General features: G+C 44.5%; 1 protein-coding gene across 1 annotated transcript in view; it reads left to right on the forward strand.

Moving 5' to 3' along the window:
• The first annotated feature begins 10,118 nt into the window (after positions 1–10,118).
• The window catches only part of Zyg11a (zyg-11 family member A, cell cycle regulator), a 33,427-nt gene continuing 29,636 nt past the window's right edge, over positions 10,119–13,909 (forward strand). Inside the window, exon 1 of the mRNA XM_034502570.2 lies at positions 10,119–10,314. Coding sequence (XP_034358461.1) covers positions 10,225–10,314 — 90 coding nt within the window. The 5' untranslated portion in view covers positions 10,119–10,224. The remainder of the gene's footprint in view (positions 10,315–13,909) is intronic.

The following is a 13,909-nucleotide window of genomic DNA, read 5'->3' on the forward strand; positions in this document are numbered from 1 at the left end:
TGCAGAAAAAATTTCTTTAGAGAAATCTACTAATAAAGTATCACACAATGAATAATACACACCAAAAGATTTAACCTCTTAATTTTTTGTATTAAAGCAACAACAATATCTACATATATATAAAATGTAAAACAATTAACCATTTTCTGAAGCAATTATTTTTAACAAATATCGCTTCATGGGCTCTTAAAAATTATGAATAAATTTACTAACTGTAAATTTCTCACCTTTACCAGAAAGGTAAAGGGATGATATAAAACATCTTTTATATAAGCATTTACTGAAATGGCAGCTGGAGTAGGCAAGTTATGTTGTATAAATCTTAAATTTGAACTTTATTTTGGATTAATTTAATAACCAATCTTTTTTAGTCCAATGAAAGTATCAGATAAAAGCCAACTTTATTCTCTAATAATTGTTAAAGGAATTAAAACAATTTGAACCATATTTTATCAGCAGGTACAGTTATACTCATGGAGGGAAGCAGGCATAATTTTAATCTCTGTAGCATAATCATAACTTTTAGCCCACAGACTGTTGTAAAGTCTTTGGGTTTTAGGTTTACCCCTCCTCACACAAGAAACAGTGAGGACAAAAGACAAATTCCCTTAAGCACATTTCTAGGGCCTGGTCTGAAGACCCAGAACAAAAGGAGCTTAACACCTGAGCTTCTACAGCTGCAGTCTGCATTGTCTTAATTCAAATGTAAATACACTTAACCTCCCTCTGCCTGCTCTCTGAGGCTTGGCTACACCGAATTGTGTGGTTTTGGTTTTAACTTAAAACCTTAAATTTAAACTGTAAACTTTAAAAGACACGTGTTGTATCTTTTCTCTATAAACATAGGCAAATCAAAAAAACCAATCTTTAACGATGTAAGCAATTATTTTCTCTCAAATCAACACCAAGTGGATTACCTTTATGTTATAAAGTTTTGCTGCCACAAAATAAAGTGTAAAATCTAATGGAAAACTTGTAGCATTTATGACCCAGGCTGTTGGCAGATGCGCCTGAGGTCAGGGCAACCAAGTAACTCTCAATAGCTGAAAACAATAGGCAGTACTTCAGCATTTGAATGTACTGGCAAGAGAACAGTTCAAGATCTGACTATGGCCCACAGTGGTATACTTATCGCCAAATGGAACTTCAGTATCAGGAGACTCAGAGCTGTAATCTTGCAACCTAGCTTCATTCTTCACAATCTGCACCAGCCGCGTAGGGACCCAAATTGAATTGTTTTCACCTGTGGAATAAGCACAAACAGCTTCCCTTCCCGGGCCACAGCAGGCCCTTAGCCAATCTTGTAGCCTCTTGTTCCTACGAGGGACAATGGCTGCACGGCATTCAGCTGTGGCATTTTCAAAGATCATCTGTTCTATCACTGGCATTGCTTGCTCTGAGCTCGCGGGGCACTCCCTGTGTGCCCGCCGCGCTTCCCAGGGCAGACTATCTCCCTCCTCTGTCTGCCTTTCGCGCCACGCTCTCTTGCTCTGCCGGGCTGCAAGCCGCCACACGTAGCAGAGCGCAGACGCCCCTGCAACCGGTCTGACCCAGGCCCCGTCGCAGCGTCTCTGTTTCCACAGCCCGAGCAGAGAAGCACGGCAGGGGACCCTGGAGCCTGAGCGAGCCACTGGCTTTCTTAGTCTTATCTCAGCATGGTTGTTTTTTGTATAGGCACCCGCCTCCTGCTCTATGCTTTCTTCCTCGGAGCTGCTAAGATCTGTGGGCGCAAGCTCCTTAGTGGGGTGCAGGGGGCCCCCCGAATTCCACTCTCTCTCCTTAAGCTTAATGGACTCTGCAGTAGCCCTTGTTCCTCTTGAGTACTCTTTTCTATGGCCAGGCTCTTTGGCCTGCTTCTGTTGCCCAGGCTTTCTTGCCTGCTTCTCTTTTCCAGGCCTTTTGGCCTGATGCCGGCTAACACACCCTGGTTCTGGTATGCTAGAGTGGCCCTCTTTCTCACAACGCACATAAGTTAAAAACAAATGCAATGCAAGCAAGAGGCTAGCTAGTGGAGCGGCAGCGGTGAGTTTAAATCCGCTTGCCACAAACGCCACCCCAGGCATATCTTCCAAAGGTGTACCTCGAATCCTGTAGTCTTTTAACCCTCGCCCCAAAACTTGGGGGCCTCCGCGTCGCCTTGAAACTCCAGGGTTTCGGCTCCAGTTGTTGCGCGCACCTCTCATGTCCCCTTACGCCCGTGGAAAAGAGACACGAGAGGCAGAATTCGGGTAGTTACCACAGACGAGGCTTTACTCTGTATCACAGACGTGAAAAGACGTGGAAGGGCTGAAGACAGGAAGAGGCCCCGCTTAATACACTCTAGAGTGACATGTTCACTTCTGATTGGCTGTTCGCTCACCACCCAATATTATGCCTCGGGATTGGCCAGTGACTTTGGCGGGCTTTCTGCCTTTGCAGCTGCGCAGTTACTTGTTTACTACTGGGAAGACAGGATGCCAGCGCCATCTTGGAATGGCGCATACTGACATACTCACTACGGCTCCCAACAGAACTCTAATTGCAGCATTTATTCTATAGGGAGCTTGAGATTACTTGTATCAATTTAGGAGTTCTATAAAACTTGTGAGTCCAGTCTGTTATCTGTCATGAGTAGGTTGTGATAAGGTTTTAGGGTGCTGGAGGGGAGAGGAGACACAAGTCCTCTCCACTCAGGAATCATATACAGGATTGACTGTGAGATGGTCGGTTCCCTGAGAGGGGAGAGAGTACGCCAGAGACAGTGGTTTGATTATTTAAATGTTCTTTAATAATGCACAGCAAACAATATATTATCACCAATGTTAAAGCTTTTGTAACAACGAGGTATTGTCTCATTTCCTATGCATTGACTCTATCAATGTCAGTACACACATAATAAGTTGGTAATCAACAAAGAAGTAAACATAGCAGTAAGTATATTATTAATTGTGGGTTATGTGACCTGAGTCCTTATGACTGTAGTTTCCAGCAGCTCAGGTCCAGAGAGTGCTTGACCACGAAGATAGGGGCGTTGGTCTCTTAGCTGCTGCTTTGATGATCAGGTGCAGCAGAGTGCTCGGTCTCTCAGCTTGATGATCGGGTGCAGAGTGTTCAGTCTTTTGGCTACAGAGGAGGCCTGGACGGAGGATCACACTAGCCAGTCATGGCTACCAGTGTGATGAAGTGCTCTGGCCAAGGGCTCCTTTTTTATGCTTGAATTAGGGTTACTTCTGACGTACACGGCAGATAACCAGATGTATCTGGCTATCTGTGGGGCTATGACTTCATTACAGCTGGTTATCACACTTACTCAAAACAACTTATTTTAATGTACAAATATTTTGATTCGTAAGGTTTCAAAACAACTTCTGATTATCACAGCACTTCAAAACAACTTCACTTCAAACTTGTTTTCTTTCTTATTACAAATATGGAGTTGGTCCTGTTAAGGGCCTGCTCCTTACAAAACTATAATCAGAAATTATCAAATCATCAATTTATCTACACAGCATCACTACTGTAGAAACTTAAAATTAATAAAAAGCTCCGATTTTGGTTTTAAACTCAAACATTAACTTCCCCCAGGGACACATCCCGGGAGAAGCACATTTCAAAGGCTGGAACAAACTTTCCAGAGGAAAGGGTCCAAGATAAGGGAGATGCGCCCTTAATGCAATACACCTGGATAAACAGAAGCCACTTAAATGAATTCCCCCGGATTATTAAGATAAAGGTGTAAGTTTGAGTTATGGAAACCAGGCTTGGGAACAGCTGTTTGAAATCTTTTTTAATATTGTTCAAGAAGCAATTAACTGTCCTTGTGAATTCTGTATATAAACCACCCTTTGCCTCAGCTCGGGGTTCCTTCTCACCTGTGAGCAGTAGGGCCCCGGTGCACCAGCCACTATCAATTCATCAATAAACCTCATGTGATTGCAGCGAGTCCTGTCAAGGCAGGTGCAGGTGAATCTCTGAGTGTGAAGCCAGCCAGAGAAACCCTGTCTCAAAAGAAGCAAAAACTTAAAAGAAGAAGGGAAAAGTTTTGCTTAAAAAGGGAGGTAAATCTGGTAAACTACTATGTAAGAAGAGGGAAATCTTGGGAGGAAAAGTACATTATCTCATTAAAGGAACAATTATCCCACCTGTTATTTGAATATATATTTTATTTCATGTGTATGAGCATTTTGCTTTCATGGTCTATGTACTCAGGCTAGCCAGTTACACAGTAAAATTTTATTTAAAACCAAACCAAACCAAAACAAAAAAAGAGCAAGTCATGGTGAGGCAGGATAGGCAACAAGTACCTGAGATGAAGCAGCCCTCATCTCCGAAGCCTCTCAGAAGAGGAGCAGGAATCCAGCACAATTAGCTACTAACTGCTCAAGGCCTTTCCCTCTGCCCAGCTCTAAACCAGCAGCTCTCTAGGAATCTCATCAGAACCAGAAGGGACAGCTGTTGAGGCCTACCTCCTCCAGCAGTGCATGTCCAAAGCCACCTCAGTCATCAAAAGGGATGAGAGGGTTTCTTAACAGTGCTTTTGAGATGTCACTTGAGAGCTATCAAAATGGTATATATGGCTAATGCTGTGACAATTAATTGTACCTCTACGTTAGGAAACCTGTAACTAGACTTGAATATGTCTTCCTTTCTAAGAGCCTTTCTTTTAACTCTCAGGTTTAAGCCTATATTAAGCTTTAATAGAATCCCCAAATTGGCTTCATCATTTACCAGCTAGTCCTGAAATTAATCTTTTTAGCACTGAAGCGACACATCCCAGTATCTGGAGTTCAAGGTCATTCTCAGCAATATAGTAATTTATAGGCTGACCTGGGCTCCATGACACTCTAAACAATCATTTCCAGGGCCTGGCAAAGTGGCTCAGCGGGGTGAAGGTACTTGGGCCATATAGGCTTGGCACCCCAATGTCAATCTCTGATACCCATGTAAAGGTGTGAGAAAGAACTTACTCCACAGAGTTGTGGCGAACATCTTTACAAGCCGAGCCATCTCACTGGTCCTCAAATACACTCTTTTCTTTTTTCTTTTGAGATAGCTTCTCATTATACAGCACTATCTGTCCTGGAACTGGAACTCTCAATGTAGACCAGGCTAGCCTCAAACTCACAGAAACCCACCTACTTCTGCCTCTTGTTAAATGCCAGGGTTAAAGATGTGCGCCAGTAAACCTGGCTTCAAACACGCTCTTAATCAGTGTTTGGAAGGAAAGGAATCCAAGTCAATACAAAAGGCGATTTTCAACACTGTTACCACGAACACTTCTCGCTCAGCTCATACATTCGGTCAGTCTTTGATTTTCAGCTTCTCCTTGTTCAGTGCTGTTATTCTAGAGGCGTCTCTAACAAAACACAAGATGCCATAGGGCAGAGTATTCCCTCCCTAAAAGTGGGGCTGAAGACACTAACAACCCAATAAACTGGCACAGGATTACTTCATTGTCAATGTTAAGCTATACAACACGCAGGAAGAAATCCTGAGCAGGTAAGACAGCTCTGTGGGTGAAGGCACCGGCCAGCAAGCCTGAAGCCCCCTGAATTCAATCTCAGAAATCTACAGGATGGAAGGAGAGAATTGATTCAACAAGTTATCCTCTGGTCCCCACACGTGTCATGTCGTGTGAGTGACTCCCGTAAACACACTCATACACAAGAGTAATAAAAATTTCTAAAGAGAAAAAAAAAGAAAGAAAGAAATCTTACCTTGTTGGGTATATAGCTTGGTGTGTGCTTAGCATGTATGCAAGAGCCTGTGTTCTACTCCTAGCACCAAAGTATATAAATAAATCTTATCTGTGAAAGAAGTTGTTAAAAACAAACAAACAAAAAACCCCAAATGAGCAACAACAAAAACCTCACCAACTCTTTGTAACCTAAGCATAAATCTCCTTTTAAAAGCTAATAAATGCTAATAAAAGTTAGTGGTTGTTGGCACATGCCTTTAATCCCAGCACTGTGGGTGGGTTGAGGTGGGGAGCAGAGGCAGTGGATCTCAAGAGTTCAATGCCAGCCTGGTCTACAGTGATTTCCAGGACAGTCAGGTCTACAAAGAGAAAACAAAAAACAAAAACAAAAACAAAACCCCAAACCAACCAACCAACCCACCCAAAGCTAATACAGAAAGCTTTACCTTTAGCTGAAAGCTAACACATACAGCTTGACCCCTAGCCTCAAGTATACTCTACTGCACCTGTACCTAGTCTCAGATTTATGAGGCTGAGGCAGGAGGAAGAGAGTTTGAGACTAGCCTAGGTAAAAAGATATTCGATCTTTTTATATGATGGGGTCCTTTACCTCAGGACTTATGAAGTAAAGACAGAAAGATGAGGAGTTCAAGGCCACCATGGGCTACTTGAGAGGCTGTCTCATAAAAAAACAAAATCAGAGCTGCCATGTTGCACAGTTTGTAGAGGGTTTGCCTAGCATGTACAAAGCCCTTGGTCCAGTTTCTGGTTCTGCATGAAGCAGTCATAAAAGCACATGCCTAGACAAAAGGATGTGGGAGGTGGAGGCAGGAGGATCAGAGGTTTAATGTAATCCAGAGTGCTAGAGTTGCTCAGTAGTTTAGAGAACTGGATAATCTTCCAGAGGACCTCGGCTTGATTCCCAGCATCCACATGGAAGCTCACAACCGTCTGTAACTACGATGCCAGGGATCCAGTGCCCTCTTTGGGCCTTTGTGGGCACTTCCCGTATGTGGTGCACAGGCGTACATGCCTGTCAATCAGCCATACACATAAAATAGTACATAAGAATAAAATTAAAATTTAAAAATTAAATGCCATCTTAGGCTAAGTGTTGAGTGGACCATTCTAGACCATTTAAGACCCCATCTCAAAAAAATAAAAGAAAACCAAAGGGAATTCAAAGGTGGCTCAAACCTATAATCCCAGCACTCAGAGGGCTACGGCAAGGAGGGCTGCTATGAGCTCCAGGCCAGCCTGGGCTACAGACAGAGACCCTTCACCCCACCCTCCAGCCCCTTACCCCCTGCCAAACACCAACAACAATAAAAAACTAATGCAGTCTACAGATAACTGCAGCATATGTAGTAAATATTGTTCCCATTAATCTGTTTATTATCTATTAATCTTCAGGCTCACAACAGACCTCTTTAGCTGGAATAGACACTTCCTGTTGGGAACCGCACTAGCCCCATGTTCAGGCGGCCAAAAAATGTCTCGGCCCAAGCAAAATGTTGAGGCCCGGGCTGCCCCGCGTTTGGGGCGGCCACTCTATCCCGGTCCAAGCTGCCGCTCCGGTCCTCGGGTCGGGGTTCAGCAAGAGAGAGAGTGAGGGCGGAATCGAAGAATGGAGACCAGACAGAGTGAGATTCAATCCCGTTTATTCTTCAGTCTCTCTTCTTCTCTCCAAGTTCTCCAAATCCCAAGTCCTAAGTTCCTAGTCCCTAGTCCCTAGTCCCTCCAAGTTCCAAGTTACTTCTTCCAAGTTCTCTTCCAAGTGCCTGCTACCTAATGCCTAATTCCTACTCCAAGTTGTACTCTCTGAAGTGTCTCTTTCTCTCTTTTGTGTCTCCCTAATGTCTGATGTGTCTGATTCTCAGTTCTGTTCTGTCTCTGCCTTTTATATGTCTCACTTCTAAACCATGCCTCTAAGTCACACCTATAATCATGCCCTTAGGTCTTGTCTCTAAATCTGATCTCTAGGTCACTCTTAAGTCACACACCTTTAATCTCACACACCCAAGGTATCTAAACCAAGATTATCGGGGTGTGCTCAGCTGTTGTATGTTGGGGGCCGACTTTTAGCAGAAAGCAGCTATCAGCTTTGCAGCCATCTTGAGCCATATACCCTGACAGGAGACTTGGATTAAAATAGCCTACAACAGCTGAGCACACTCCGATAATCTTGGTTTAGATACCTTGAGATTAAAGGTGTGTGAGATTAAAAGTGTGTGAGATTAAAGGTGTGTGATTTAAGAGTATGACTTAGAAGTATAGAGATCAGAATTAGAGATAAGACCTAAGGGCATGATTAAAGGTGTAACTTAGAGGCGTGGCTTAGAAGTAAGACATATAAAAGGCAGAGACAGAACAGATCAGAATCAGACTGAGATCAGAGAATCAGACACATCAGACATTAGGTAGAGTCTGCCCTCACCCTCACTCTTGCTGAACCCCCGACCCACAGACTGGAGCAGCAGCTTGGGCTGGGATACAGTGGCCGCCCAAACGTGGGTCGGCCTGGGCCTCAACATTTTGCCTGGGCTGCGACGTTTTTTGGCCGCCCCAAAGTGGGGCTACTGTGGACCCCAACAGTTGTAGGCTATTGTAATCCAAGTCTCATGTCAGGGTATATGGCTCAAGATGGCTGCAAAGCTGATAGCTGCTTTCTGCTAAAAGTCAGCCCCCAACAACTTCCCCCCTCCTAGCAGGGCTCTAACTATTTTTTTTTAATTTTGATTTTTTTTAATGAACAACAATAAATGAAAAACAATGTCAGAATGAAGTCCTGGGGTCTCAGTGGGTAAAACACTGGCTGCACTTACCTGATAACCTGAATTTGACCCCCAGATCCATTATGTATGCAGGACGCACAGACACACACCAACAACAACAAAACCACACCACAAACAAAAGACACAACATATATATACATAATAGTAAAATAAAACTTAAAAACAGAAATACAAGACAGTCTTTCAAATGCGATATATTTAGGTTTTTTGTTTGCATTTTGCTGTATCAGAGCTTTGAACATGCTAGGCCAACATTCCTGATTCTGCATCTCCCAAATTCTGAGATTACAAACATTCACCACCACCATACCAATTTAAGTGCTCACCTTACACCTTGGGAGGTGGAAGTAGAAGAATCTCTTCAGGGTATCTTCAGCTATAATGCAAATTCCAGACTGTAGAAAAAGAAAACAGACCTGGAGGGAAAGCATTTCCTGGTCATTTGTTCAAGAAAACTAATTTTAACATTTGAATTCCTTCATCAGGCTAGAGTCAGGGAAGTGCCCGACCTTGTACACACCTTATCTTAAGCAACCCAGATTTCTGCCTGTGTGCTCTCACCTGATCTTACTGTTGAGAAAAGTTGGCTTCAGGTACCCCTAGCAATCCAAGGGATCTAAACTCGCTCACTTGTCTCTGCCTCTCACCTGTCTGTCTCTGCCTCTCACCCGCCTTGGCCTGGATCTCAGCAATAGCGGTATATTAAATTAAATAAAGTAGTGGAGGCTGAGGTTGGCTTCAAACTAGTTTTCAGAGGAAACCCTTCAACCTTTGATCCTCCTGTTTCCACTTCTCTGTGCTCGTATAAGAACAGGTGCTGTGTTTCCCTTTGAAATTTTAGTGTGTGTGTGTCGTTTGTGTAAGTAGATGTAACACTGCACACTGTAGGCTGTCCCCTTCCATCCAGATCAGCAGCCCCTAGAAATGTTTTGTATGGTTCGTTCCCATTGAGGAGTTAAAAGGTGACTGGTATCATTTATGGGGCAAAGTCTTTGAAAATGTATTTTAATTTGTTTAAAGCACTTAAAAATCTGGGAGGTGGTAGAGCTCTTGCCTACCATGCACTCTACCCATTCCAAAAAAAAAAAAAAAAAAAAAAAAAAAAAAATCAAGCCTGGTGGTGGTGGCATTACTCCTTTAATACCAGCACTTGAGAGGCAGAGGCGAGCGCATCTCTGAGTTTTCAGTTCGAGGCTAGCCTGATCTACAATACAAGTTCCAGGACAGCTAGGGCTTCACAGAGAAACCTTGTCTCAAAACAAAACAGAATAGCCGCCCCACCCCCATAAAAAAGAAATAAAAAGAAAAAAAATAAAAATTTACAATAATGCCAGGCAGTGGTGGCTCACGCCTTTAATCCCAGCCCTTGGGAGGCAGAGGCAGGCGGCTCTCTGAGTTCGAGGCCAGCCTGGTCTACAGAGTGAGTTCCAGGACAGCCAGGGCTACACAGAGAAACCCTGTCGCGAAAAACAAAACAAAACTAAAATTTATAATAATATATACTGTGCGCACGGTACGAATGCCCTCACCAGCGTGGGCCTGAGGGCGGCCGGCCTCCGAGGCACCGGTGACTAGGAGTTGGGTGGCTGAGCCTGGAGACTGAGGACCATTGGACCTGCGCCCGGGGGCGGGGTCGCGGCGACCTGCGCGCGGCGTCGGGCGGCGATTCAAACGCCGGGCGACCTTCCTGCGCTCTGCTCTGGTGCGCTGCGGCGCGACGTCGGCGGCCGGGCTCGCACGGGCAGGGGCGTCATGGTCCACTTCTTGCATCCGTTGCCGTGGCCCCGGGTCCTCGTCCTGCCCGACGCTCAGCAGGACGCGCAGGGCCACTGCTTGGTACAGGTGAGTGCGTCCCCGGTCCGGGCCCTCGGGCGTCCGCCCGTCGTGCCGTGCGGCCCGCGGGCTGGTGCGGGGCGGCCTCCTCCGGGCGGGCGTCGAGTTGGCCGTGACGGTTCGCTGGAGGTCGCGGGCAGGCTGGCCCGGGCTCCGTGGACGCCGCGTCCCGCCCTCGCGAGTTCCTGTTCACTGCGCTGCTGAGGAAGGCGCCCGGGTTCAAGTCCAGCCATGCTGAGCCCCCCCTGCGCGCAGGCGCCATCCCTTCAGGCTATCCCGGGCTCCTCTCCTCAGACCCCCTGCCAGCCTGGTCTCCTCAGCCGGCTCCTTCAGACGCCCTCCTCAGACCTTTCAGCGGTTCTCCGCCAGCCTCCTCCTCCTCTTAGCTTCCCACGCAGCGGCTCTCACCAGCCGCCCTCCCACCTGCCCTAGTAATCGAGGAAGGCGAAAACCCCGAGGTTAGCTGTGTCTTCACTGGAACTTAGGGTCAAGTGACTCTGGATGTTCAGTGCCACCTGGGAGGACGAAAAATACAGTGGTGACGCCTCTTTATTTTATTTTATTGCGGTCCCCCAACCCCCACCCCTGCCCGAGACAGGGTTTCTAAGTGTAACAGCTTTGGCTGTCCTGGAACTCACGATGTAGTCCATGCTGCCCTTGAACTTGCAGAGATCAGACTGCGTCTGCCCAAGTGCCCACTCTTAAGGAGTTCTGGGCCAGCCTGTGCTGTTTACACAGGAGACTACCTCCCATCCAGACCAACAAAAATCTAGTGATGAGGGGCCACGCGGAAATATGTTCAGAGAGAAGTTAGCAATCTGGCTGAGATGGTATTTTTGGTTGTGTTTTTGGATTTGGGGTTGAAGATCTCTTGGTAGTCTGCTTTTCCACTGAGGTGCACTCAGAAAGTGTGTGTGTGTGAGATGGGGTTTCTCTATGTAGCCCAGACTGGCTCCAAAATCAGTTCTGCCTCTGTCTCCTGGCATTACTGGGATTACAAACACCTGCCAGTTAAGGTCACCTCCTTTTTCCTCAAACTCACTGAGATCACCTGCCTCTGCCTCCTGAGTGCTGATTTTTTTTTTTTTAAAAACATGAACCTCAGCCCTGTATTTTGAAAAGGTTCATGTAAAATTGAGTTACATTAAGAAATACATTAAATTGACTTTTATATATCAATTTTGTATTCTCTTGACCTTCAGAAGTTATTTTCTCCAGCTTAAAAAGAATTACTAGATCAGAAGACAGCTTGTTGGTTATATGTTCTCTTTCCACTATGTTGGTTTTGGGGGTCAAGCTCAGGTGGCCAGGCACCTTTACTGTCCTATCTTTCTGGGCCCCTACTTATTTTTTGAATTATGGTTATGAGACTGGTGAGATGGCTCAGCAATTAAGAGAAGACCTGGGTTGAGGTCCAGCACCCGTATGTGCATATGAGTGCAGGTTTCCTTCAGAGCCCAGAAGAGTACGGTCGACTCTTGAAGTCTAGAGTTGCAGGCAGATGTGGGTTCTGGGAACAGAACTTCCAGCGTCTTGTAGAAGAATAGTGTGCTCTTTTAACCTTTGAGCTATCTCCTTAGCCCCTATTTTAATCTTTTTTTGGAAATAAAATTCCACCCAAGATCAGGCTGATCTGGAACTCACCAAGTAGCTTAGGCTGGCTTTGGGTTCTCAACAATCTTAACAATCCTAAGATTACAATCATAAGAAGTGACGCAGGACCCAGCCTCTTTTTGCTTGTCTCTGCTTACAAGGCAAGCATTTTACCAAGTGAGCTATCTCCTCAGCCCTCGAAGGTTTTAACTCATATGCCTATTTATTTCTTTGGACTTTTTTTTTTTGTTGTTGTTGTTTTTTTTTTTTTTTTTTTTTTTTTCCCCCGAGACAGGGTTTCTCTGTGTAGTCCTGGCTGTCCTGGAACTCACTCTGTAGACCAGGCTGGCCTCGAACTCAGAAATCCACCTGCCTCTGCCTCCCAAGTGCTGGGATTAAAGGCGTGTGCCACCACTGCCTGGCTCTTTGGACTTAATAGAGTTAGTTCTTTGTATATCTTCATATTTATAAAAGACATTTCCTGAGCATTGGTGGTACATGTCTTTAATCCCAGCACTCAGGAGGCAGGTGGATCTGTGTTAGTGTGAGGCCAACCTAGTCTACAGAGTTCCTGGAAGCCAAGGCTACACAGATAAACTGTCTCAAAAAGAAAAGAAAAAAGAAAAGGAAGGGGGTGGGGGGAAGACACAGCATTCCCAGAACTTAAACAGATTGCTTGCTTTGCTAACATCAAGAAATTTATTCTCTACTTTATTTAGTTTATCAAATTTATTGGAATGAAATCCTCATGGAAATCTTAGAATTATTAATATTATTAGTTTTTGAGATAGGATTTCTCTGTGTAGCTCCTGGCTGTCCTGGAACTCAATCTGTAAACCAGGCTGGCCTGGAACTCAGAGGTCCTACTGCCTCTGCCTCCTGAGTACTGGGATTAAAAGTATGTGCCACCACCCAGCCTTAAATTATCTTTTTAGTGTATATGATATCTGTACTTTTTTTCTGGTTATCATCTTTTTAACATACACACCTTTTTATTAGTTATGGGTCACAGCTTTATAATTTTCCTTATTTTGCTTATATGATGTGTAATTTGTGTTTTGTTGTTGTTTGTTCTTATAGCTCCCTATGTAGCTGAGGGTGACCTTGAACTCCTGATCATCCCGCCTCTGTATCACAAGTGGTGGGATTATAGGTTTGGGCCTGTACATTTTTTTGTGGATTATTGTAATGTGTGTGCCTTGGACACGTTTATGGTGGTCAGATGGCAATTTGAAGCCTGTTCTGCTCTTCTGCCGTATGTATTGAACTCAGTGTTTCAATACCTCAGTGAGGTGAAGGCCTTTACCAGCTAATCATCTCTCCAGCCCAAGAAATCAAATTCTATTGTTATGGTTTATATATATTTACTGAGATTTTAAGATTTGTGGCAAGGCTCAAATATGATCTCTCTTGGTTCACTCAAAATTTTTTTAAAGATTTTACTTATTTTTATTTTACATGCATTGATGTTTTGCCTGCATGTGTATCTGTATGAGGATGTCAGATTGCCTGGAACTAGAGTTGCAGACAGTTGTAAGTTGCCTTATGGGTGCTGGGAATTGAACCTGGGTCCTCTGGAAGAGAAGCCAAGTGTTCTTAACTGATAAGCAATCTCTCCAGTGCTATGGTTTGCTCAGATTTAAAAAGCATATTGTAGAGGCTGGAGAGATGGTTCAGTGGTTAAGAGCAGGTTTTGTTTTTGAAGACTCAGGGTCAGTGCTCAGCACCTACATGTGTCAGTATTGACTATAAGGGATCCAGTTTTAAGGGATCCAGTGCTTTCTTTCTGGCCCCATCACACACATACACACACATACAGCACATATACACATGCAGGCAAAACACTCATACATATAACAATACTTTTAAAGAAGCATATATATTCTCTTATTGGTTACAAAAGTCTATAGATGTTAAAATGGTATTAGTCTTGGGCTTGGGAAATGGATCAGAAGTTAAGTGTGCATGCTGTTCTTGCACTTGTCTTGAGTTTGGTTCTTAACCATCTATG

This window comes from Arvicanthis niloticus, chromosome 5 (assembly GCF_011762505.2).
Source record: "Arvicanthis niloticus isolate mArvNil1 chromosome 5, mArvNil1.pat.X, whole genome shotgun sequence".
Taxonomy (NCBI): Eukaryota; Metazoa; Chordata; class Mammalia; order Rodentia; family Muridae; genus Arvicanthis; species Arvicanthis niloticus.